The sequence below is a fragment of the Salvia hispanica genome, chromosome 4, assembly GCF_029641045.1.
Source record: "Salvia hispanica isolate PSC_SH4W2 chromosome 4, Shi_PSC_v1, whole genome shotgun sequence".
NCBI lineage: Eukaryota > Viridiplantae > Streptophyta > Magnoliopsida > Lamiales > Lamiaceae > Salvia > Salvia hispanica.
In genome coordinates, this window is record NC_142695.1 from 38,154,632 (window position 1) to 38,179,749 (window position 25,118).

General features: G+C 35.8%; 3 protein-coding genes and 3 non-coding genes across 6 annotated transcripts; 4 read left to right on the plus strand and 2 right to left on the minus strand.

The window, feature by feature from the left end:
* The first annotated feature begins 1,195 nt into the window (after positions 1–1,195).
* LOC125196154 (MAP kinase kinase kinase, putative (DUF1644)) lies at positions 1,196–3,803 on the plus strand. Its single transcript, XM_048094548.2, has 2 exons — positions 1,196–1,399; positions 2,462–3,803. The coding sequence occupies exon 2, from the start codon at positions 2,512–2,514 to the stop codon at positions 3,520–3,522; it is 1,011 nt and encodes a 336-aa protein (XP_047950505.1). The 5' UTR covers positions 1,196–1,399; positions 2,462–2,511; the 3' UTR covers positions 3,523–3,803.
* Positions 1,736–1,826, plus strand: LOC125197623 (small nucleolar RNA snoR1). Its single transcript, XR_007172157.1, has one exon. It is a non-coding gene; the product is annotated as a small nucleolar RNA snoR1 (small nucleolar RNA).
* Positions 3,804–10,036: 6,233 nt separating the features above from the next.
* Positions 10,037–10,126, plus strand: LOC125197618 (small nucleolar RNA Z43). Its single transcript, XR_007172153.1, has one exon. It is a non-coding gene; the product is annotated as a small nucleolar RNA Z43 (small nucleolar RNA).
* A 534-nt stretch (positions 10,127–10,660) lies between these two features.
* On the plus strand, positions 10,661–10,753 carry LOC125197624 (small nucleolar RNA snoR1). Its single transcript, XR_007172158.1, has one exon. It is a non-coding gene; the product is annotated as a small nucleolar RNA snoR1 (small nucleolar RNA).
* Positions 10,754–11,399: 646 nt separating this feature from the next.
* LOC125192658 (ras-related protein Rab7) lies at positions 11,400–15,391 on the minus strand. Its single transcript, XM_048090279.2, has 7 exons — positions 15,226–15,391; positions 15,061–15,087; positions 14,841–14,940; positions 12,512–12,658; positions 12,349–12,429; positions 11,935–12,080; positions 11,400–11,637 (listed from the first exon to the last, which is right to left on the minus strand). The coding sequence occupies exons 1-7, from the start codon at positions 15,276–15,278 to the stop codon at positions 11,571–11,573; spliced, it is 621 nt and encodes a 206-aa protein (XP_047946236.1). The 5' UTR covers positions 15,279–15,391; the 3' UTR covers positions 11,400–11,570.
* Positions 15,392–20,961: 5,570 nt separating this feature from the next.
* On the minus strand, positions 20,962–24,238 carry LOC125194516 (proline-rich receptor-like protein kinase PERK15). The gene is made up of 8 exons (XM_048092779.2): positions 23,489–24,238; positions 22,762–23,331; positions 22,598–22,684; positions 22,412–22,482; positions 22,240–22,316; positions 21,901–22,048; positions 21,609–21,770; positions 20,962–21,490 (listed from the first exon to the last, which is right to left on the minus strand). The coding sequence occupies exons 1-8, from the start codon at positions 24,003–24,005 to the stop codon at positions 21,185–21,187; spliced, it is 1,938 nt and encodes a 645-aa protein (XP_047948736.1). The 5' UTR covers positions 24,006–24,238; the 3' UTR covers positions 20,962–21,184.
* Positions 24,239–25,118: the final 880 nt, after the last annotated feature.

Sequence of the window (25,118 nt, forward strand, 5' to 3'; positions counted from 1 at the left end):
GTAAATAGAGTATTTAAAAGTTGAATTTAGTTTTCAAATTAGAACTTCAAATTTATTTTTATTTAAATCTAAGTGAAGTTTGGTTTCCTTTTAAGATTGTGCATTTTTGTTGTTTATTACTCCCTCTGTCACGTTAAACATGCAACATTTGCTTTTTGGCACGAGGTTTTATGTATTGTTGTTTTGTGATTTAATGAAGAGAGGGTAAAGTAGGAGAGAAGAAAAAGTAGAGAGAATATTATTTTCATTTTTAGAAATGTTTCATTTTTAATGGAACAAACCTAAAAGACAAGTTTCATTTCTAATAGAACAGAGAGAGTATTTAAAGTTTTTATTTTGTCATAAATATATGTACAATTTACGAAGTGGGTCCAGAACATTCCTTTTTCGTAAATCAAATCCTAAATGAATAAAAACGTTGCTAAATCTTCCTTTTTTATGGTGCCATCAGAAAACTAACGGTCAACGCCAATCATCCAAATTTTCCTTCTAATTCATAATTAATTTAAATAAATATTGTATAAAATAAAATTGAGAAGGTATAATTTTTTATTATTTATTTGTCTTTCAATTTACCTTCTTTTTTTTGAATTAATTACTTTTTAAAGAAGTATAATTATCTATTCCCTCTGTCCCATTCAAGATTGCCACATTCTTGAGTGACACGAGATTTTAGGTAGTGTTGTTAGGTGGAATAATGTAGAGAGGAAAAATGTGGTTGAATATTTTAATGAGGAGAGATGAGAGAGAGAGTTATTTCCAAATTTGGAAAGTGACCATCTTGATTGGGACAAACAAAAAAGGAAAGGTGATCATCTTGAATGAGACGGAGGTAGTTTTTTTAGAAGGTAAATAAGAAATATACTCTTTCCGTTCCATAGTATTAGAGTCATTTTGCCATTTTGGTTCGTTCCACAGTAATAGAGTCATTTCCCTTTTTAGTAAAAGTCAACATATTTTTCCACACATACTTTACTATCTCTTACTCTTTTCTCTCTTCATCTCTCTACCTTTTTCATTTTCCACTTTATTATTTCTTTACTTAACTCACCTAACACTATTTTTCTTAATCTTCATGTCATAAAGTTTTGTCTTCATTACTATGAAACGGAGGGAGTACCTATTTAATTTATTTATTTTTTATAAATGAGGATAGTAGTATAAAATTGATAGAATAGTAAACCCATTCGCCGCCAGTTAACCCTAGAAGCTACGTTTCTCTATAAGAAGAAAGAAGCCAACGCATCCACCCAAAATTCATTTCTTTTTTCTGCGAATTCCTTTACATTTCGGCTTTGGCGACCACCTCTCATATGTCTTGGTCGTCGTAATGGCTTATTATTTATGCTTCGCCGATCATCCTCTTCTATAGCCACCTATAAACTCCTTTATCTATAAGGTAATTGCTTTTTTGTTTGTTATCTAAATTCTATTCCCATGGTAATTGTTTTGTGATTTTATTGGTGTGTTAAATTGACCGATTTACAGTTTTTACAAGCTTTCAATTGCTCGATCTTGTAATTGGGGTATATCATTTTGGGAATTTCTTCACATCGATGTTAATTTTGCCGAGATAATTGATTCAGTGGATTTCAATTGAGTTTGATTTTTAATGGTTGGGGTTTACTTCTACTTATTGTTAGGTACAATTGCAGGATCCGATTGTATAGTGAAGCAGTTCATGAGTTGATCATATGACAGTATAATCTATTATCAGTGTTTTGTTTTAATGTGTAGCAATGATGATCGTTGCTAATTATTCTGACACCTCTTGTATGAGAAGAGCTTCGGCTCTTCTATGAGCAGATAAAGCAACTCTCTGAGCCCATCATATTTTCATTGCTTAGGGTTTGTTCTATCGTCTATGATCTTTTTTCCAAATATTCTATTGGGTTCTTTTCTTCATAATCTAGTGGAAAAGTTCTGATTGTTCCTTTGCTTGTCATGCTTGTCTAACCTGTTAAGGTAGGATGTGCATTTCAGTGCACATGTTTCTATTTATCAGTCATGCCGTGCATCATAATTATTCCTATCTAAACACAAGATTAGATTTTTAGTATTTTCGGTGTATTGTATTATGGCTTTTATGTGTAGATTTGACTCCTCAAAAGAAGAGAATGGTTACCTAATTTCTTAGTTTTCATAGTGCAATTTGTCTTAGAATTTCCTTTGCTTGTCATCTTGCACTGGTTCCTGGTTTTTAAATATCAAGCATTACAATTTTGAGCTTTCAATTTAAAGGACTTGATTTGTAAGATCTATCACTAAATCCTGCTCAACAATTCTCTGTTATATATAAAGTAAAGCTTAAAATACTGTCTCATTGGCTGGACCATGTTTAAGGGAGTGGCAAACATATTATGTGGGTTTGTACTTATGGGTAAAAAAAGTTTAGAGATGAGTGGTAGTGATGATTAATATGTATCTGAATACGTATCTAACTAAGTTAATTTTTTATTAGCTGTTCACAAGTAAAGGTTGCTTGTTACTGACCTGCTGTCAGTATATAACATGCCTAAAGACAGAAGAGAACGCTCCTTATCCCTGGATAGCTCAAGGCTATCCCCTTTCCCTTGTAGCTCTGGTTGTTCTAAACAGTTCTTGCCTGTAGACCCCCTTGAAGATGAGAAGAATATGAAAGAATGGGAAGAAGCTAGATGTCCAGTTTGTATGGAACATCCACACAATGCTATTTTACTTATCTGTTCGTCCCATGACAAAGGATGCCGTCCTTTCATGTGTGACACAAGCTACCGCCACTCGAACTGCTTTGACCAGTTCCGGAAGTCATTCAATGATTCTTCAGAAGAGATACTTAGGGATCAAGGTGTACAGGACTTGGCATCTCCATTGCTGTCTGCCCCACCTTTATCTGAGAGTGCTGTACCTGAACTTGAAGGGGAGGGAAATTTGGATGGATCGTTGTCCACACTTGCAGAGTCTTTTGAGAAGGCAGTTAAGCCGGAACTACTCTGCCCTCTTTGCAGGGGACAAATAAATGGTTGGACGGTTGTTGACTCAGCCCGCTGTTTTATGAATACAAAAGCAAGAAGCTGTGCCAGTGAGACATGTGATTTCAGTGGTACATACAAAGATCTCCGGGTTCATGCAAGAGCTGTGCATCCCCTTGTAAGGCCAACTGATGCTGATCCCCAGAGGCAAGATAACTGGAGGAGATTAGAACGGCAAAGGGATTTAGGAGATCTACTTAGCACTCTTCAATCTTCAATTGGAGAAGAGAGAAGTGGGGAAAGCACCTTAACTGTTGATGATGGTGGCTGGCTGACTGTCTTCTTCCTTGTCCGATTAATTCGTCCACGAAACTCCACCACCCGAACTAGAACCTCAAGAGCTCGTGCTCAGGTGGCTGTGCGAAGACCATTGAGACTTTGGGGTGAGACATATGATGGGGTAGCTGATTCCATTGAAGAAGGTAATGAATCTTCTGACAGTGGTCAAACTACCACTCGTAGGAGGCGCTATGTCAGAAGACGCCTAAATGACCCCGGTGACAACGAGTGATTCAGCAACCTGGAGCTCAGGGAGGTTCAAGGACATGGAATCGATGGCTCCGCATTGCTGTTAATCCTTGTTGTAGGAGTATTTCATAATATTTGGTTAATTATGCTTTTACCATCTTTCCCCATCAATTGTTGTAGTATTATTTATACTTAAAGCTGAATTACAAATTGTTTTCCCCCTCCTTTTCCGGCATCAATGTAATATATTGGATCATATATGTAAATAAAAAGGTGAAAGTTGATTATTCAGTTTGAATAATACAAAAAGATTTTGCAGCTTCAGTGCATTTGCAATGCCAAGCGGATCACCTCCCCTTCGGATGGACAAAACCATTCAAAAATTACTTTTTATTAATTTTTTTTATTTTACAGTTAGATAACCATCTCGATTTTAAATATTTATTTTAATTCAATTATTCTTATAAATACACCTTTCAAATCACTTCTTTTGTCATATTTTTCATCTTCTTTTTCCAGTCATTTTTCTTTTATTTTCTTTAATAATTGTGAATTTTCGCGTTACTTTATTTCATAAGTAAAGTTCAACTGTGGTCCTAAACATATTGTCGTTTTATCTATTTGGTCTTGAACATTATCTTTTTGATTATTTGGTCATTCACAAATGAACTCGGATCGATCAACGTCATTTAATAAGGTTTAACCAAAATTAACCATTTTTAATTAATCGGTCCTAAACAAATCACGGCCTTTATTCCCATCTTCAATCACCGAGCCCGGCAAGAAGAAAATCTGGAAGAAGAAAACAGCAACCGAGCAAATCAAGGGGTATTTTTTTTTTAGTTCTAGAGGAAAACTTAAGTTCCATATTTGTACTGGACTTTTTTTAAAATCCGACTTTGGGAGAGACGCATTAAGGTCATGCGTCTCCTTTTAATGAAACGCATGAGCGTCATGCGTTTTAGGGTAAGACGCATGAAGCTCATGCGTCTTTCAATTTTTATTTTATTTTATTAGAAGACGCATGACAGTCATGCGTCTTAGGGTAAGATGCATAAGGGTCATGCGTCTCTTCTTCGAACTTAAAACAGAAATGAGAGGTAGTAGCTTCATTCTGCGCACGCGAGAGAACGAGGCAGGCGATTTCCGGGCAATTTTCCGTCGATTCTCGGTGATTTCCTATCATTTTGGTAAGTTTTCTTCAATATTTAAATATTTATCCCTTATTCGGTGTTTATTGCATATTTTGTGTAGGTTTCACCGAGAATCGACGAAAAATCGCCCGGAAATTGCCGGAAATCGCCTGCCTCTTTCTCTCGCGTGCGCAGAATGAAGCTACTGCCTCTCGCTTCTGTTTTAAGTTCGAAGAAGAGATGCATGACCCTTATGCGTCTTACCCTAAGACGCATGACTGTCATGCGTCTTACCCTAAGACGCATGACTGTCATGCGTCTTCTAATAAAATAAAATAAAAATTGAAAGACGCATGAGCTTCATGCGTCTTACCCTAAACGCATGACCTTAACGCGTCTCTCCCAAAGTCGGATTTTAAAAAAAGTCCAGTAACGTAAGTTTTACTCTAGAAGCAAAAAAGAAATACCCCAGCAAAAGCAAATCAACTGCAGATAATCCATTTTCTTGAAAAGGAGAGCTCTTGCAAATCTTGATCTGCTCCTTTGCCCCGAAAATCCAATGATCGCATTGGATTTTCGAAGAAGAGGAACGCTGCAAATTATGATCCCTCTTCAATGCCAATCCAGTTTCAAGTGAACCCATTTACACTCCCATGAAAAGAAACACCAAAAAAATCAAATCTTTATATCTGAAATTTCTTCCACATTGACATACTCGTTTCAAGAATATTGGTACCCAAACTTTACCCCCAAAAATACGCAGAAATTGGAAAAGGAAACAAAGAAAACAGAGTTTTGGGCCTCGACCGCGGCGGCTCTGAGCCTCCACAAACGTCAAGCTCCGATATGGCAAGTTGTGCATCTTGCAGAGGTCTCTGATAATTGGGGAAACCTTCATCAAATGGCACCTCGGCAGCCTCGGAGAGAGATGATGCTCCAGCTGAAATTGGAGGCCGCCGAAGAACCAATCCATGTAAGAAGGGCCGTCAATGTCGCGGTTTGTTTTCAAACCAGTTGTTCCCCTTCGGGGGGGGGGGGGCCTACGTAGACGTCGGCGGCGAAGTGGTTGAGGGTGAATTGAATGTGTTGGGTTAGTTAAAATGGTTAATTTTGGTCAAAACTTGATTAAATGACGTTGACTGACTATTTTAGACGGTTCTGTCAATTTAGGACCGATTCCGGTCCGAGTTCATTTGTAAAGGATAAATAATCAAAAAGATAATGTTCAGCACTAAATTGATAAAATGGTTTAGGACCACATTTGGTCTTTACTCTTATTTCATTGATTGAACGAGTCAACTAATATTATATGCATCCTCTGTTGATAACTGAAGTTTGGACCAGGAGTTACGTGCACTAGGAGTGAGAAGTTACCACTAGTGGCGATCATTCAGTTATTTGTTCGATTTTTCATCAATTCTGAATCAAACTTTAAACTGAACTTTTTTATTAAAAAACAAATCAAATCAAATTCAAATAAAAAACAAACTATAAAAATAAAATATCAAACCACTAACTTGAGTTTATGCCTCACAGTATAATGTCAACAGTGCAAGGACATCTATAGTTTATTCTTCTAAATTCATCTACATTCATAACACTTTTCATACAACAAACAAACTCTGACATGTTATCATACCTAGTTTTCACACCTGAACACAACTTCTATTTTACACCTTCACTCATACTACAACATAATTTTATACTTTTATTTTAATTAAAATCTAATATAAATTTACTCATTCCGTCCCACTTATGATGATACGTTTTTCTTTTTAATTTGTCATAACTAAGATGACACATTTCTTTTTTTGGTAACTTTCTCTCACCAATAAATGCACTCAACCACTTTTTCTCACTCTTATTTAAATATTCATCTTTCTCTCTTTTTCAATAATTACACCCACCTTTGCTCTTTCCAATTTAATACATTAACCAATAACTTCTAAAATCTCGTGTCGGCTAAGAAATGTGTTATTTTAGTCGGGACGGGGGGAATATTTTTTAGTTTCATCTTACGATAGACTTTTATAAAATTATAAGAATTCCAGCCCCACTAGACATTAATTATAATTGTCCATGATATTATGATTCTTGAATTACTAAAAACAGATTTTATGCTAAGTATAGAGATTAGAAAATCAGATTTGTAACATACGCATTGTGTTTGTATTTTGAGTAAAACTTGGTGGACACAATGGCAATTTCTAGCCGCGATATATAAAAATCTACAATAAATACAAGCCTATTTTATTGTTATACTCATATCCATTTAAAGCATTGCTTGAAAAGTAGTACTCCCTCAGTCAGAGACGAAGCCAGGATTTTTTTCTGGGGGGTCCAAAAATTGTTTATAATTATGAGCTATTTTTTACACCGGCATCAATGTCCCCATAAATAATTGCAACATGAGCGGGAGGAATAGTGACATATAGAGATGGTAATTAGGTAAATAGTAGTGTTAGAAACTAGAGATATATACGACAACTTTAGTAAAAATCAATCCCGACGTCACAAATTGCACAATTTCTTGAAAATGACCATACATGCATCTTAAATACTACTACTATTAATAACATTTCTCTTTAACAATAGTAAATTCAAACAAAGCATTTATCATTTTTCACACATATTCATTAATCGAAATCTTACAGTAGCCTTTCAGTAAAGCTCTCTGCATTTTTTGATCAATTTATGTTTTAAAATAATCAAAGATCTGTGATTTAAAAAATAGACTAGCAATGTATATTTGTGTTTTAAAATAATTACAAACTCCTTCCGTAGATGACTCACTTTCCTTTTTAGTTTGTCTCAACCAAGATAACTCATTACTAAAAATGTAACTACTTTTATCTCTACTTCACAAAACAAAATTGCATAAACTCCCGTGCCGTCCAAGAAATGAGTCATCTTCCTTGGGACGAAGGGAGTATTTATCATTCAAAATAACTTAAAAAATAGACCAGAATAATAAATAATTACCATAATTAAAGTATTAAAAAAATAGAGTAGCCAGAAAAATAACTACTACTACTATAGTATAAATAAAGTATTAAACTAAAAAATAGACTATAAATAAATTATTGTATTTATATATCAGTATTTAAGAGTAATTGAAATAAGTTCTTTTGAGGAAATAAAATAAATAGTACTAAGAAAAAGGAAGAAAAAGGTTGTTGCCAAGATTCAGCTGTACTAAGAAAAAGGAAGAAAAAAGTTGTTACCAAGATTGGAACAGCTGACTTCAGGTAGGAGAGGCTGAACATCAGACCAACTCAACTAGCAAACATACCTATAAATGTTAGGAATATATGTAATATATAGTAATAATTTCAATAGCTGGGGGGCCCAGTGGCCCCCCAGGCCCCAGTGTGGCTTCGTCGCTGTCCTCAGTTTCATTCTAATAGAGTCATTTTATCATTTTAATACGTTTCATAGTAATACAATCATTTTCATTTTTAGTAAAAATCAACACATTTTTCACCACCTACTTTACTCTCTCTTACTTTTTCCTCTCTTCATTTCTCTACCTTTTTCATTTTCCACTTTAATCTCTCATTCCTTAACTCACCTAACACAAATTTTCTTAATTTCTATGCCGAAAAGAAACGCATCAATTACTATGGAATAGAGGGAGTACTACTTGTCACACCTCAACCCCTCCTTGGCATATATACTTATAATAAACAAAAAATTTAAGTAAAGAAATCATATATTAATTATATCACCATCCAAATACCACAATTACAAAAACCCACAATTTATTAACTTATTTACAAATATTCTACATCAGCACACATAATCCACAAACATTAAATATCATCAACAGTTTCATATCCATATGCATATGCCTCTATGTTCAATTTATTATTATGTGACAAATCAAGCCTGGTATCTGCTCGGGATTTCCATTGTATACGACCCGTAGGTCCCATTGCCTTTGTACATATATATATGACCCGAAGGTCCATTGCCATTGTATAATATGACCCGGAGGTCTCATTGACATTGTATAAATATATATGACCCGTAGGTCCCATTGTCATTGTATATGACCCGTAGGTCCATTGTCATTGATATCAGACCCAGGGCAAGTCTGTCACAGATCCTCTTTAGTCAAATGATTCATATAATGACAATATCATATATCAAACATATCTATATGTTCCATCAATTAACTCCAATAATATAGATAAATATATCCATTTTACAAATCAGATATCCACATCATATTACACCATCAATATCAAATAACACAACTATTTCAAGCTCACATCATATAATTCAAATATTCACTCCAATTTAACACAGAACAATTAATCACATAAAATATATAAAATTAAAAGTGTGATTTATACACACCTGATAATGACAAGTGATCTACTCGAACTCCCGATTCTATTTCCTATTCTACAACTCATATAACTCACCATTTATTTCGACTTATTTCTCTCTAACTCACCTCTCCTGCTTTTTGTTTTTCTCTCCCTAGCTCCTCCGTCACTATGTTTTTCCTCCCTGAACTTATGAAATCACGATGGATAAATTTAAATTAATGAGAAAGCTGGAGCCATTCCCAAAATTTTGTATGTTGTATATCTTTAAAATCTTACACGTATAAATATACATACGCGTACCCATACCAAGATAAGTACTACTTATTTAGTTTAATTAATAACATAAATTTGCAAATACTATTTAAATACTCTAAAAGTTTCCATGGCATTTAAGCATATACGTCACTTTAAACTATAGTCAAAGTTTTTTTATTTTATTCTATTGCTTTTGCTTTTGCTTTTGCTTTTGCTAACTAATCAAAAAATACATGTACTAATTTTAACACGTAATGATATGATATAGTATATCATTATAAATTTAGTTATGTTGATGAGTAATTAAATATTATCTCCTTAGATGTCCATTTAAAATGTCTTACGCCAATAAAAGATACATAAGCGCTAAGGATTGAATATGCCAAAATGTGCAAAATAATGCATGTTTCGGGTTACGGATGTTACACTACTTCTTTCGTCTCTTGAAAATAAAGATTTTGTAGATGACATAAATTTTAATATAGAAAAAAAAAAGAAAAAATAATTAAAATAATATTGGTATACAATGAAATCCGCGTGATGATTTTTGTTAAAAATATACTCCTAACAAACTAATTTGGTGGAGCACATTGATTGGAATACAGTTTTAGAGAAGGAAATATGGAATGATTATACGAATATATTTATAGGAAAGTAAAAATAAAAACTAGCACTACAACACACGCCGCCAGTATGTATTTACCCGAAACCCTAGCACTGCTCTGCATAATTTTTCTTTAAATTACCAAACGCAACACTTGCAAAATCATTTGAAACTTTTATGCTACTTCTCAAATTCATTTCAATTTTGTGTTTGAAATCGTTTATTATTGGGCTATGACGACCAATTGTGATAGGTCTCGTTCGTCGTAATGGCATTTTACAGTGCCTTGCCGACCATCCTGTTATATCAACTGAGCCCTTTCTTTCTCTTATTTTGGTTTATTCTAGAAGAATTTAAATTTTGACAAGCATATGTTTGCAATATTTATGTGGATGGCTGATTCGATTACTATTTTAAAGATTAAATGATTTCTTTGGAATGTGCTTTGCTTTCAATTGTTATTTCTGTTTCGTTAATTTTACTCTGCCTGCTATATTTTTGTTAACGTGGGATTAGAAACGTGGAAAGAGTCATATGATGATGGTAATGCGTAGTTCAAATGATGATATGTGATTTTAAACTATTTATTTCTTTGTACGATGGAATGGAATTATGAAATGAAATGTGATTCCACTTCCATTCGTTTCGTTTGCATTGTAAGATGAAATGAAAAGGGAGTGGAATGAAAATAATTTATTATGAAAATCATTTATTTTATATCTTCGTTCCATTCTCTTTTCTTCCATTCTATTATACAAAGAAAGCAATCTTTCGCTCCTATCTGATGACTCCCTTCAAATTTATAAATTCTCCATATATTGGAAAATAAATTTGGTTTGATAATTTCTATACATCAATGATGATGGTTGCTAATTATTCTGACACCTCTTGTATGAGAAGAGTCGCAAGGTTCTTCTGTGAGCAGATAAAGCAACTCTCTGAGTTGTTAAATTTGAGGCAGTTTGTTTTTAAATTCTTATTGGTTGCTGAGATATAAGAAAATGATTCAGCAGCATATGATTTTGGTGGACAAATCACTCTCTCAAGCAATTCATTCAAAACTTTTTTACATAGATTTGTTTCTAAACATTTCTGACATAAGTTAATAGTACTGTATAAAAAACCCATAACATAAGTATCAGTAACGAAGCTAGAATTATAATTTTGGGCTCAAAACTTCCATACTTCTGTAAATAGTTGGTTCCTGTTAAAAAATCTGCTGCCAATATTGAATAATGACATTGGGGATAACACAAGTGATAATATTAATTACACTCTTATTAGATGAATAAGTATTATAAGGCCAAATAAACCATATAAGATTAATAAGTATTATAAGGCCAAATAAACCATATAACACCTTGCATAAAGATCATTACATTGGGTACTAAAAATATGGTCAGATTGTTAAAAGATTATTGGAGAACGTTGCATTGCATGAATGAATGATAAAGTATGTTTGTGATCTTATATTTTGATTTAATTGATTTAAGTTGTTCCTTTGTAGCTAGTCATTTCTTTGGCAAAAAGCAATACTATTCCTTATTTTGATTTATTTTAATTTTTTTCTTCATAATTTCATAAATCACAATCACAAAATTTAACTTCTAGAAAATTAACTTCAAAGAGAGTGCATAAGCAGATAACAAACGTTTAAAGAGAGTGCATAAGCAACAAAAGCAGATAACAAACGCTCTATATTCCCTATTCAATGTTCCGATAAACATTAGAAACTTCGTTGCACTCTAACCTCAGAGAATGACTAACATTCACAACCCGAGGATCTTTGTTGCTGCCCATTTGCCATATCAATGGTGTCGGGAAGATATCTTCAGAAGTTCAACCAATAAATATACAAGAGTTAGGAAAATAATTTAGAAGTTAATCTACAAATGCACATGAGCTTATAGGACCCTTAGCACACAAATCATCAAGTGCAAATTTCGACAAAGGATACTGGTTAACTTAGAATTATCTAATGCATGCCCCCAAAATTTTTACCAATGATCTGAAGACTCAAAAATCTAATGGAGATTATATCACATTTATTTGACAGGAAAAAACGGCGTAGGTATATTACTTCATTTCTTTCAGATAGATTAGACTCAATGAGAAGAGTTACTTACAATTCTTCCTCGGGTTCATTTTTTAGAGCATTTTTCGCTATGCATTCGAAAGCAGCATCCACATTGAATCCTTCTTTTGCAGAAGTCTCAAAGTAAGGAATACTTCCTTTAGAGGCACACCAAGCTTTTGCTTTCTTCTCAGATACCTAAAAAATGGAAGGCATAAGCATGCAAAATTTTAAAATACCCAGAGAAAAATAAAAATGGGATGCTAGTGGTAATGCAGCTGAATACTATTAACCCAAGATTAATACTATACGCATATCATAAGATCCTATGTTTACTTTATCTCAGCATTTTCACATCACCAGAAAGAAGGTTTTCATGCATACACCCAACTACTTGAAGTTTAAACCTTCAGCAACATAAGCATAGAAGAGTTGATTTCAACACTAAGAAGCTACAAAATGGTACCACTCTGCTGTTGCCACCATCCACATCAATTTTGTTCCCTAAGACAACGAATGGGAAATTTTCAGGATCATGAGGGCTAGCCTGCATATTAAAATGGAACCAGTCAGTATTAGAGGATCAGGAAGTAAAACTGACAGCAAAATTAGCAGACTGGATCTATAACCTGAATAAGAAACTCCTCCTTCCAGTTGCTGAGGTTATCAAATGACTTCATGACATTAACATCATAAACAAGCACACAGCAATCTGCACCTCGGTAGAAAGCCACACCTAGGCTTTGAAACCTCTCTTGACCAGCAGTATCCCATATCTGTAACAGGTAGTAATTCATAGAAGGTTCTGGGCCTTGAGCAATGTCATTCAATAAACTCTAATTTGCCAACTATCAATTATAACAGTTCATGCAACTACTTAAATATGCATCCTAGTAAATTTAGATGTTAAAGAGGAAAAAGAAAAGCTTTTTATGGCATATTCCAAGAGTCAAAAAGTTTCATCACTAATCTTAAATGGAAAATACCATTCATTTAAGCATTGCATTGTGCTTAAATCTATATTCCCTCCGTCCCACATTACTTGGGTGTTTCTTTTCAGCATGAGATTTAAGAAAGTTGTCGGTAGTGACTTAATTGGAAACAAAATAACAGGGGGATAATAGACTAAGAAAGAGAATAAAGTAAGTGTCATTAGATTTTTTTTAAACCATAAAGGGAAATAACTTAAGTAAATCGGGACAACCCAAAATGAAGTACGACTGAAGTAACTTGGGACAGGGGGAGTATTTTATAACATCTCACACAATATAAGTTTCCAATTTCTATTTTAACAGCCAAGAAAAATTCTTCCACCAATTTATATGTAAGGGATTTTAGGAATCAGATATTGCACCGAGATCAAACATTTGTTGACTTGTTGTGAAATAAATCTAATTTTAAGTGCTGGCCTTAGGATTATTTAAATTGGTATAGTTCAACTGAACTAATTTCCCACAATCAAAGATGTAAGTGACTTAGTCCAAATTATATTATCTTCAATTTGATAAGTGTATTAAATTAAATCCTAAGGCCCAATTTCGGTACAATTTGACAAACAACAAAGTTAAAACTAAAGTAACTTCCCAAATGTCTGATCTTGGCGCAATTTCGGACTCCTAAAATCCCCTAAGGCCCTAAACATATATAGTAGAAGAATTTTTCTTAACTATTAGACTAGAAATTGAAAACTTAAAAACTTAAAAAATATGGGGTTTGACATATTCAGTCAGGACCAAGTTTCAACTCTTAAATAGTGAGTTTGTCCATCAACTATCTAAAACATAAAACCGAAAGCAGCTTATGATGTAACATAAATCAAAGCACACTTGAATATAGTTCCTACATGATGACATCATACTTAAATGGTACAACTCCCCCATCCCTTTGGGCGTTACGCTCGAACTTAAGGTTCATACTAAAAGAGCAGTTATAGCAACTACTGATTGAGCTCAACTGAATTGAAGAGCTTATCTGCTTATTGCTTGGGTCATAACTCAACTGCCCAGTTATTTAGGCTCAAACCCAACTAGAATCGGCATGCTCATTCACCAACCGTTTAACTGGTAGCTTGCATCTACCGAACTCAGAGTTTGTGCAGCATGACTTACCGAATTATGATACAGTCCAACAGTGGTCCAAAGGAGAAAATTTCTTTAATAAATATGGGCACCCTTGCCTTCCAGGTTTTTTATGCAATTGTATGAATGTGTCCTCTCTATTCATGTTTAAGCAGACATATCTTTTCATTAAAGAACTATAACATGTTAAGTCCTACAGTCAAGAATGTTGTATTCAAAAGCTACTACTTGCAGAATAGCCAATGATATATTCCCAGTCACCAAAATGAATTATATTATATAGATATAATCTCCTAGTTGCTTACTGAGCCCACCGACTACTGTAAGTACTGGAAATGATAGAATGCATTTTCATATTCAACACATATAAACCATAGCCTATTATTTCTATTGTGAAAAATTAGGAGCTGAAAGAGCAATAAAATGGATAGAAAGAAACTGCATCATGATTCCGGAGGATGAATTCCTAAGACTAGTTGCAGTGAACATATAAAACTGTGTTTTGCATTTGCACTCCTGACAAATGCAACACCTACACAAATACGGATAAACCTTATGTGAATGCTTGATCTACATCAACAATTATGCCAACAACACTTGATCAGTTAACTATAGGAAACAGTAAAAAAAGAAAATGAATATTTGTCATTACTTTCATCATGCAAGCACAAATGCCTATAGCCAATCAATGGAACAAATAAAAGCAGAAGCATCAATTGCAAGATTACATGCTTAGTGGTAAATAAATTCACATCTCAGGTTTGGGATGGAATAACAGCACCACAAAGTTATATGGATTACTTATTTCTACTAAACTCAGATAATGAACATACAAATAAGACAAAAAAACATGAACAATAGTAAATTTGGGTAGGCTAACCTGCAAGGTGAATATCCTATCCTCAAACTGGACCTCTTTGGTCAGGAAATCAGCCCCAATTGTAGCTTTATACTGATTACTGAATTTCCTATTCACATATCTGTTTTAGCTTAATCAAGGCCAAACAAAACTTCAATGCCACCTTGTCATTTTTCGGCATAGCTAAAATTTGCAGTACTTTATATATATTTAATAGATCGGCAAACCAACAAAAGGATACTGATTCATCAAAGACGTCTTACCAACCCTGGATATGCACCAATCAATCAATCACACACGAAAATTATTGATCAGTATTTTTTTAAAAATACTCCATATTGTGCGATTTTTTTTCGTGTTGGTGTGTATGTGTGAGTAGAGAGAGATGGGAGATTGAAAGAGAGACCCGCTGTCGCCGAGAATGATGACCTTGAGAAGGACACGGCGACGAGACGCCATTCCGATTCTGATTCCGATTCTGCAACTGTCCAATTGAGATGCGAATGGTAGAATTTGTGGAGCTCGCTTTATTTTCCAGGAGCACAATTCTGAAAAAAAATATTCTGCACAAAAATAATTGGGCCTGTATGTGATTTATAGTATAGTTGCTAAATTTGAAATTTGTATATAAATGGCTCAATTGAATTTTGGACGTGTTCCTATAATCCTATTTGAATATGGATGTATAATATATACATATTTAGAGGAATTGCCATTCCCGTTTGACGCACCTTTAACGTTGTTCATTTTGTTTTTGTTATGACAAATAGGGCAATTGTGAATCGAGAAACAAAAGAACATAAATAGACACAGAATTTAAGTGGTTCACCAACGTTGTGTTGGCTACGTCCACGAGCAAAAACGGAGAACAAATTGTATTATGACTGCGATTTTCAGATACAGATTGGACCTGTCAGATCACAGAATTATGTGCTATACTCCTATATATATAGGCACACATTAGATAGACTGGGCCTAGGAAACATAATCCTATCCCAATTAGGAAACCTAATCCTATACAAATTCAAGGCATACTAACAAATCTCCACCTTGACTTGAATTCTCCCTTGCGGACGCATCATCATAACACCAGACGAACAACCTTCTCCATTCTTGCCTCAGATTTGCCCTCCACGGGCAACTAACAGCTCATGACATTAAGCAAGTCCAACCAATGTTGGAACTTGCTTTGCGGAACCGACTTGGTGAACATATCAGCAGGATTATCAGCAGTATCTACTTTCTTCACCTCAATTCTCTTCTCATCTCTTAGAAAATGATACCTCATATCAATATAAAAAATGGACTTGATCTTTGGTTAAACAAATAGCGCTCTGACTATCACAGAACACAACACACTTGCTCTTGATGTAAACCAAGATCACCAACTAGCCCTTGCAACCATATTCCCTCTTTAGCAGCTTCTGTCAACGCCATATACTCTGCTTCAATAGTAGACAAAGTAACTGCAGCCTGCAAAGTTGCTTTCCAACTAACAACAGAACCACTAAGAGTGAAAACATAACCGGTCATAGATCTTCTACTATCGACATCTCCAGCGTAGTCAGAATCAGAATAACCAGTCACTAAATAGTGAGTATCACCTCCATAAATGAGACCAACATCAGACGTACCTCTCAAGCTGTGAAGACACTCAAACATGGGTCTCACAAATCGGACCAGACCTGACGCCAACCTGGCTCTGATACCACTTGTCAGGATTGTCGGCGTCGGCAGTATTAGTTTGATATTGTCCGCTTTGGGTCAAGCCCGCACGGATTTGTTTTTGGTCTCCCAAAAGGCCTCAAACTAATTGGGATTGGACATGAATTATATACACCTTCCAACTTCCCTCAAATGTCCGATGTGGGATAGGTTTGTACTAACAAACCTCCCCCTCAAACCGAGACCACATCGAAACACATAATGGGCTCCGACTCAGACGGATCGTCGGCCCCACTCAAACATGGGTCTCACAAATTGGACCAGACCCGACGCCAACCTGGCTCTGATACCACTTGTCAGGATTGTCGGCGTCGGCAGTATTAGTTTGATATTGTCCGCTTTGGGTCAAGCCCGCACGGATTTATTTTTGGGTCACTCCCAAAAGGCCTCAAACTAATTGGGATTGGACAGGAATTATATACACCTTCCAACTTCCCTCAAATGTCCGATGTGGGATAGGTTTGTACTAACAGTTTTATATATTTAATTTAATTACAATACATTAAAAAATATTATTGACATTTCAAATTTCACAAAATTCATAAAAATCAAAGCTCGATTTGCTCGTTTTCTCTATAATTTCAAATAAATTAATATATAACAAATCAAGCTTTTGTTTTATGAAATTAAAATTTTCAATACCATTTTTTAATGTATAAATCGAAGCGAACACCGCTAAACATGCATTAAACGAGAGTGGTGTTCATACAAGGAGCTCATATAAGGTATGTAGCATTTCATTCATAGGAGATTTCAAGTCAAACATGGTGTCGTAGTCACTGGTGCAGTTGCTTGAGACGGTGATCTTCGTTCTTTTGGGACTGCCATGTGATCAGTGGCGGAGCCAAGTGAGAATAAAGGGGTACGAGTGTACCCCCAAAATAAGTTGGTACAGTTGGTCTAGTGGTATGATTTCTGGTCTTCCACTGTCGAGGCCTGGGTTTGATTCTCCTCAGCGGTGCCTTTTATCAGTTTTTTATCCTATTTGTCTAGTATCTTCACATATTGAATTTTATTTAGTAATATCTTTGCTTTTAAATCTGTTAAATATTATAAAATTCGTTTGAAAAACCAACACAAATTCACACACATTCTCGTGTAATGCATGTTTCATCATAATATAGAATTAGTTTTTTTTTATCTTTTTTATTTCCTTTAGTTGCACATCTACGTGATGTTTGTTTTATTAAAATTAAAATTTTAGATTTTATGAGAGAAAAAATTAAATAAAATATTAAATTTATCATATTTTGAAGCTTCAAATCGTTAAAATTATTTATCGCACCCCCAAACGAAAAATGTTGGATCCGCCACTGCATGTGATGTAGGATTCCCCGAAAAGTTTGGGTGGTTTCAACTTTCAACCAATTGCACCTATATCCGTGTATTCAAATTGTTTTTGTTCTCTCTCAAAGAACGCCTAATGAGCCTCGTTGTGAATATCTTCCCAACTGACTGTGCTAGATCACAGTTTCTGCACATTGTTGACGATGCTAGCGTATTTATTGATATTCGTGTGTAGTCAGACCTAATGTTTGCAAAGATGGCGTCAATCGCGCTTTTATGCCAACCTTGGTTTGTTGATATTGCATATGGAGGCAATTCTCTCCCAAACCTTGTGCACTGTTTGTATGTTGCCTATCACTGGGTTCTCAAACACATCGAGGAAGCACATCGCTAGCACTTTTGTTTCCTCCATCGAATACTGATTCATGCCTTCCCTGAGAGCCTTCTCATTTTTTTGGCCTTCGTTTGGGAACTAGATCCGAGCTTTAGAGGGAGTGGGTGCACCGTACCAGCTAGTTCTATGTATCTACGTTGATTTTGGAACCACGAGTATACGATGTCCCCGTTTGTGGGCGTGTTGCAGACAGTTATTGTTGTTGTGTGGAGAAGCTCATATTGATTCTTGCTTATTGTATTTTTTGAGAAGCTCATACTGACTTTTAAAGTGCCAAACTAATCACATTTTATCATTTAACTTTGATCCAAATCTCTTCTAGATTAACTCTTTCCTCATGATGTTAATCTTCCATGTTTTTAGTTTTCCTTTGATTTGTCTATATATTTCATACTCAATGTTGAGCCAGAAGAGAAGATTCTGATTCTCTTCAGTTAATATTTTCACCAATGATCAGATCTCTTACTTTGTCAAACTTTAGTTTTGCCTCTGCAGCGTTGTAAGCTGTCATTACGTGGGCCCAACTTTCCAGCAGGGACAATATAAAAATTAGGGTAATGAGCATGTTGAACTCATCATATGTTATTGCACCGATTTTTACTTTCACATTCTAAAAATCAAACAATCGTTTTATCAAATGTACATTGTTTATTGTAGATGTTTTCTGATATATATGATACGCCACATCCTTGGACATGATAACCGAATCGCGCTCATCACTTTTATGTTTAGCAGCCCCACTCCTCATTTCCCTCTTTTCGGCTTACAATTTTAGGGCCTGATACAAATCTTTAATGTACATGTAATCCTCGATCCGCTTCTTCCAAAACCCAAAATCAGATTCATCGAAGTTTTTCTTAAAAATCTTCTCATCGATCCCATCGTGATTTTTGTCTCTTAAGCCCTTGGCTCTTAATATCGATTGTTACAAATAAACAAAAATAATCGTAAATATTAAAGAGATAAACATATAGAGTTATTTATCTACGATTTTTATATACGTATATAGAGTGATATCAAAAGCAAAAGTTTTAATGTACCAATTGGCAACAAATCCTAATTATCATACGACACATTCCCAAAAAATTGTACTCCCTCCGTCACATGTTACTCGCATTTTTCATTTTCGGCCGTAAATTTGGGATTGATTTTTAGTGTAATTAAATAAGAATTTTAAGCATAATGATACATCACTTAATAAAGGATCACTTAACTAAACCTAACATATTAATTAGTACATTAATTATAACTTAAACTAGAAATTATGTAAGTAGTTTGGGACGAGTCGAAATGGAATAGTGTAAGTAATATGGGATGAAGAGAGAGTACTATTGGAGTAATTAAGATATAAAAAAAACAAATGGACCTAAAATTAGTCCAACATATCGAACGGTCCCTCACTTAAACATACGGACCTAAAATAGGTCTACCATATACATATCAAACGGTCCCTCGCTTTAAAGTTCAAACCTTACGCATGATTAGGTGCATTTGCGAAATTGCGAATTCCCACCAACTCATTCAACCATTTTTATAAATTCTATCAATACGCGCATTTCTTATATTCGCATCGTTAAATCCCACGCACCACCGCACAAGAGTGAGGATTTACCTCTAGTAAACGTAGTTTTGTAAACCATAGCCTTTAGATCTTAAAATATTTGTCTTGAATATTACATATCTTTCTTTTGCGTTTAGATAAAGATTTTTGACATGTTGAGCTGTAATATCCTCTACTATATTAAATTTTGTTTAATACAACACTGTCACATAATTGATACACCTCGCTATTCATATTGGTAAGTTAACTAACTTAAGCTAGTAAAAAAAAAAAAACTATTATTCTTTCCGTTCAAATTTAAATAATGCATTTCATTTTTGTATTAAAAAATTAAGAAAATAATATTTAATAATTTAAATGAATAGATAATAAAGTAGATAAGAGAATAAAATATAATTTTGTCAAAAGAGAAAATATGAGCTTAGAATGTACCAATAAGGGGTCACCATTAACAATGCAACAAACGTTTTCAAATTATACTACAAATGCTAGATTCTTGCTTTAACAAGAAACAGATAATCCCTTTATCATGAAATGTCATACTATATTATACACATATTTTACTAATTCATTGCACTCAATTTTTAATATAAAAATTATTATTAAATTAGTATAAACAAAGCGTACGTTTACAAAATGATGCAACTCTATGAGATGACAAAAATTAAAATAGTAAAAACAAATTGAATTATTACTAGTAGTATAAACAAATGAGGAGGCCATGTGCAATTTGGTGGCACATGCCTTTTATCAACCAAAAGTATGGTAGTACATGTGATGAAACCCAAATTTATTCCATGTGACCACAACCTTAGGTGGACAGTATCATTAGACTGTGACACCCTAATTCCACCAATTCCACCATATTTCATTCCACCCACCTAAGCTGCTAATGACCTTTACCTTTCCTATATAAAAAAACTTTTGAAGGAGACAAATATCCTTGTTCATCCAAACTGGTGAAGAATTAAATGCCATTCCTAAATAATAAATCCACAGCTGGATCAGAGCGAATCTCAAAATAAATACACATGCATAATAAAGACCAGAGAAAGACAGGTTGTATAAACTTTGTCATTTACCCAAACTCAGCATATTTTCCAACCCAACTGTCAACCATATATATCCATTCACATATACACAAGCAACATCTTCCACTCTGTACACTCAAAACCTTGATAGAAAAATTCAAACATAAAACAATATAAAAATCCAATGTGAGTTGTGCGTATGAACTATTTATAAATACAATTTAATACCCAGAAAAATAAAAAGAATTTCAAAAAATCAATAATTTGGAAAATGGAAATGAAAAACATGCAATCCTTGAAATATTTGCATGAAAATACACTGTTGATGTTAAAGGGAATTAGATGGTCAGGAGCAGGAGTGGGAGTGTCAAGCCCCACTGCTGAAACCTTGACCGTCTTTCTTCCTTCCCATCTCCATTTCTCTTGTGTGTTGGCCTTCGCTGCTTGAGCCCGACGGGTTCAACCCGTATTCACTTGTCGGGTTGCTGTATAGGCCACTGCTTCCATATTCTTGGCTGCCCAGTGCCATTTTCCTGAACTTCTTCATGTCCTCGTTGTATTGTGCGGTATCATAGTCTGAGCTTCCATGGGAGCTGTACATACTGCTGTGTCCAGGTCTGATTCCTTCGTTCAGGTCGGATAGCGATACGTCTCCTTCTAAGGCCCTCACCACCTGTGCCACGGTTTACAAACTAGGTGAGTATGATCCGGTCGCATTATAGGCTAAATTAAATGCATAGTTAAGCCTAACATAGATATGGATTTAAGATCATAAAACAAAATCAATATACCTGGCTCATTCTTGGGCGACGCCTTGCAGAATGACGGACACAGGCAGCAGCACATGCCACCAAGCGAGCCATCTCATTCTGATTATAATCAGCTCCCAGTCTTCTATCAATAAGAGACTCGAAGTTCCCATCATCAAGGGCACGAGTCAATAAAGGCCTAGCCTGTATCAGAATTGCTTCATGTTAGCATCAACTCCTCGGGGTACATAATTTACTGATGCTGATGCAATGATACTAAGCAACCGAAGTTGAAAAATACTTAGGGTCACTACAAAAATTGATTCCTACTCACCCAGTCAACTAAACTATCATCCATGTACGTTTGATTTGAGTCAACAGGCCGGCGTCCAGTGATCAACTCCAGAAGCATAACACCATAGGAGAATACATCGGACTTGTCACTAAGCTTTCCCGAGGCAGCATACTCTGGAGCCAGATACCTGTTACACAGAAATGTTAGCACGCGGAGAACTGAAATAAGTTTAATAAGACATCAAAATGTCCTCCCCCTCGCTCATGGTGCCTTGCAAAATCAGTTTGTGGGAGAGTGTATCAAAAATTTTATCTATCCATACATATAATCCAACCTTACAGATAAACAGTAAAATGAAAGAGAAGTAGTATTTCATACCCGAAGGTACCCATCACTCTTGTTGAGACATGAGTATTGGCATCAGAAGTAAACTTTGCAAGACCAAAATCTGCAACCTGGGATTTGAAATTACATAGCATCAGCAAACATTTCGACAGCAAATTATTCGTTAGACATTTGAGAAAATCAAAGATGATCTTGAAGATATTACCTTTGCTTCAAAGTTGAAATCCAGAAGAATATTAGAAGCCTTGATATCCCTATGGATAATCTTTGGATGACCTGATGAGGAAAAAAAAAACATTTTAAAACAAAATAGATGAGAAATAGTGTAAACTATATTCCACTTTTTAATTGAAACAGAATGACCACTCTTTATGCAACACAATAGACTTACAATCCTCGTGCAGATATGCAAGTCCTTTTGCTGAACCTAGAGCAATCTTCAACCTCGTTGCCCAATCCATCACCGGTCTTCCCTTGCCTGAAACACGTCAATGCTATAAGGTTCCCTACTTTCAGTTTATTCTTCGATGAAGTTCAAACATCATGGCAACTAACCATGAAGGTGGAATTCCAAGGTATTGTTTGGAACAAACTCGTAGACAAGCATTCTCTGAATTCCAGCGATGCAATATCCAACCAGCGAGACAAGATGCTTGTGATGCACTCTGCTAATGATCTCAACCTCGGCCTGGAACTCACGCTCCCCTTGCCCACTCCCAGCTTTCAGCTGCTTAACCGCAACTTCCTTACCGTTCGGAAGGACTCCCCTATGCACATAACCGAAACCGCCTTGTCCAAGCAGGTTGGCGTCTGAGAATCCATCTGTTGCCATTGCCAGCTCTTCATATGTGAATGTGCTCTTAGAAAAGCCTAATGCCATTCCAGGTGAAGGCGGCGGGAGCGGAGTCTCAGGGCCCGAATAATTGGAACCGGAACCTCCACTGCTGCTCATGTAAGGCAGAGGAGGAGGAGGCTGAGGGGAAGGAGCACGCGCTGGCGAATGTGGAGGCCTCGAAGCACCACCGGGCGGGGGAGTAGGCTTAGGAGGCATTGTAACAACATGATGAGGAGGTGGTGGTGGAGCATTCTGTTGCCAATTCTGTACCTGGCCACCATAGGGATCAGCTGCAAAAGGATGTAAAGATGTAGAAAGTCAGCATCTTTAAATCTATAAGTTTTCCATATTCATTCAATCAATCATCAAATCATCTCCAAATGTGTATGACTATAAACAGCATATAGCAAATTGTGAAGAAGAAAATGAAATTCATAAATTCAGCACCTTTATAGCCAGGAGGCGGCGGAGGCACATAATACTCAGGCTGCTGTCTTCTCCTCTTCTTCTTGCAGCATATAAACATCAAGCTGAGTATCACTAGCAATGCGACGCCTCCGACAGCAATCCCAACCACCATCCCCATCGAAATCGCGGGGTCATCATTAGAAGGCGGCGGAGACGGATTCGACCCGGACGAGCCAGGGGGGGGGACGCCCCTGGTCGGCGGCGCCGGTGGGGTTCCTCTATTGGGTGGTGAGGGAGAGGAGCCGCCGCCGGATGGAGATGGCGGCGACGGAGGGGATCCAGACGGGACTGTTGGGGCGGGAGGCGATGGGGTGGTGGAGGGTGGTGGGGTGGAAGGCGTAGACGGAGGGAGAGCTGTCGGAGCCGGGGGCGGCGCGGTTGCTGGCGGATTCGGCGGCGGAGAGGGAGTGGTGGTTGGAGGAGGTGAGGTGGCGGCGGGCGGTGGAGCGGTGGTGTTGGTGGGAGGAGGGGCGGACCCCGGCGCCGGCGACGACATTTGTGGACCAAATTAACGTCCGAAACGAATCGAATCAATTCAGTGTGGATTTGCTGGAAAATTGAAAAAATAAATCGGTGGGCTGGGTTTTGCTTTAGAATGAGCTAACTTTTGGTTGCTCTCTCCAACCAGAGAGAGAGAGTTGAGTGTAATGTAGTCGTTGGTAATTATGAAGGGTTGAAGAAAGTGGGAAATGGATTTGCTTTTTTCGGTGGTATTTTGTGGGGTGAATACTGAATAGGATAGGGATAGATTCAACATTCAACTCAAAATATACTCCGTATTAATTATGTTTAATTTGTTTCTAAACATGCTCTTATGTTTCATTTGTGTTTTCCACTGTTTGGGTAAAGCTACAGCGTGTAAAACGCGTTTTTCTTTTTCTTCATTTTTTTATATCCGCAATCGCCTCTTTACAGTAAGTGCTCATATTAGATTATTCAGGTTTTGTGACATCATCAATTGCCTAGTTTGTGAATAATTTAATTTATAAAGTGATAGTTTCATTTGTTGGACAAAATAATTCTAAGATGTATTTTAAGATTGGCTGTGAGATTATTTTAGTGCGAAAGAGAAAGAGAAGCCTAACATTTATTATCATATGATTATATATATAGGATTGAGTTGTACTCTCTTAGTCCACGAAAAATAGTGCTATTCTAATTTTATCCCTCATTTTTCCAAAATGAGGGATAAAAATAGAATAGTCATAATTTTCGTGGACGGAGAGAGTAATATTCAAACTCATGATACTATATAATCTTCCAAACCGAACAACATTTATGGTATATACTACCAATTCTCCAATTTAGAGCATGCATAATGGAGTTGCCCGAATGCAGGCTATTTCAGCACTTAGTACTGAGCCGTCTAGACGTGCATGAAGGCGGCCATGCGGCGCCATTGCAGCGATTGCATCAGTCGCTAAGTATTTTTATTTTTATTAATTTTGAATTAAACTTAATATTTTGATTTCATCTATAAATACACTCATTTCCTACTCATTTTACACTCACTTTTATCTTTCGTCTCTTTTCATCACTGCACAAAATTGTTAGAAGCTTTCATGACCTATGCATATACAATAGGGTGGGATCCCAATTATTCAATGAC

Excerpts from the sequence above, each read along its gene's own strand:
- LOC125194516 (XM_048092779.2), bottom strand. The coding sequence starts at position 24,005 with ATGTCGTCGCCGGCGCCGGGGTCCGCCCCTCCTCCCACCAACACCACC. Across the intron at positions 22,685-22,761 it reads CTTGGAATTCCACCTTCATG|GCAAGGGAAGACCGGTGATG; the intron begins GTTAGTTGCCAT and ends GACGTGTTTCAG. Across the intron at positions 22,049-22,239 it reads AGAGTGATGGGTACCTTCGG|GTATCTGGCTCCAGAGTATG; the intron begins GTATGAAATACT and ends TCTGTGTAACAG.
- LOC125196154 (XM_048094548.2), top strand. The coding sequence starts at position 2,512 with ATGCCTAAAGACAGAAGAGAACGCTCCTTATCCCTGGATAGCTCAAGG.
- LOC125192658 (XM_048090279.2), bottom strand. The coding sequence starts at position 15,278 with ATGGCGTCTCGTCGCCGTGTCCTTCTCAAGGTCATCATTCTCGGCGAC. Across the intron at positions 12,081-12,348 it reads ATGGTGGCAACAGCAGAGTG|GTATCTGAGAAGAAAGCAAA; the intron begins GTACCATTTTGT and ends TCCATTTTTTAG. Across the intron at positions 11,638-11,934 it reads AATGAACCCGAGGAAGAATT|ATATCTTCCCGACACCATTG; the intron begins GTAAGTAACTCT and ends GAACTTCTGAAG.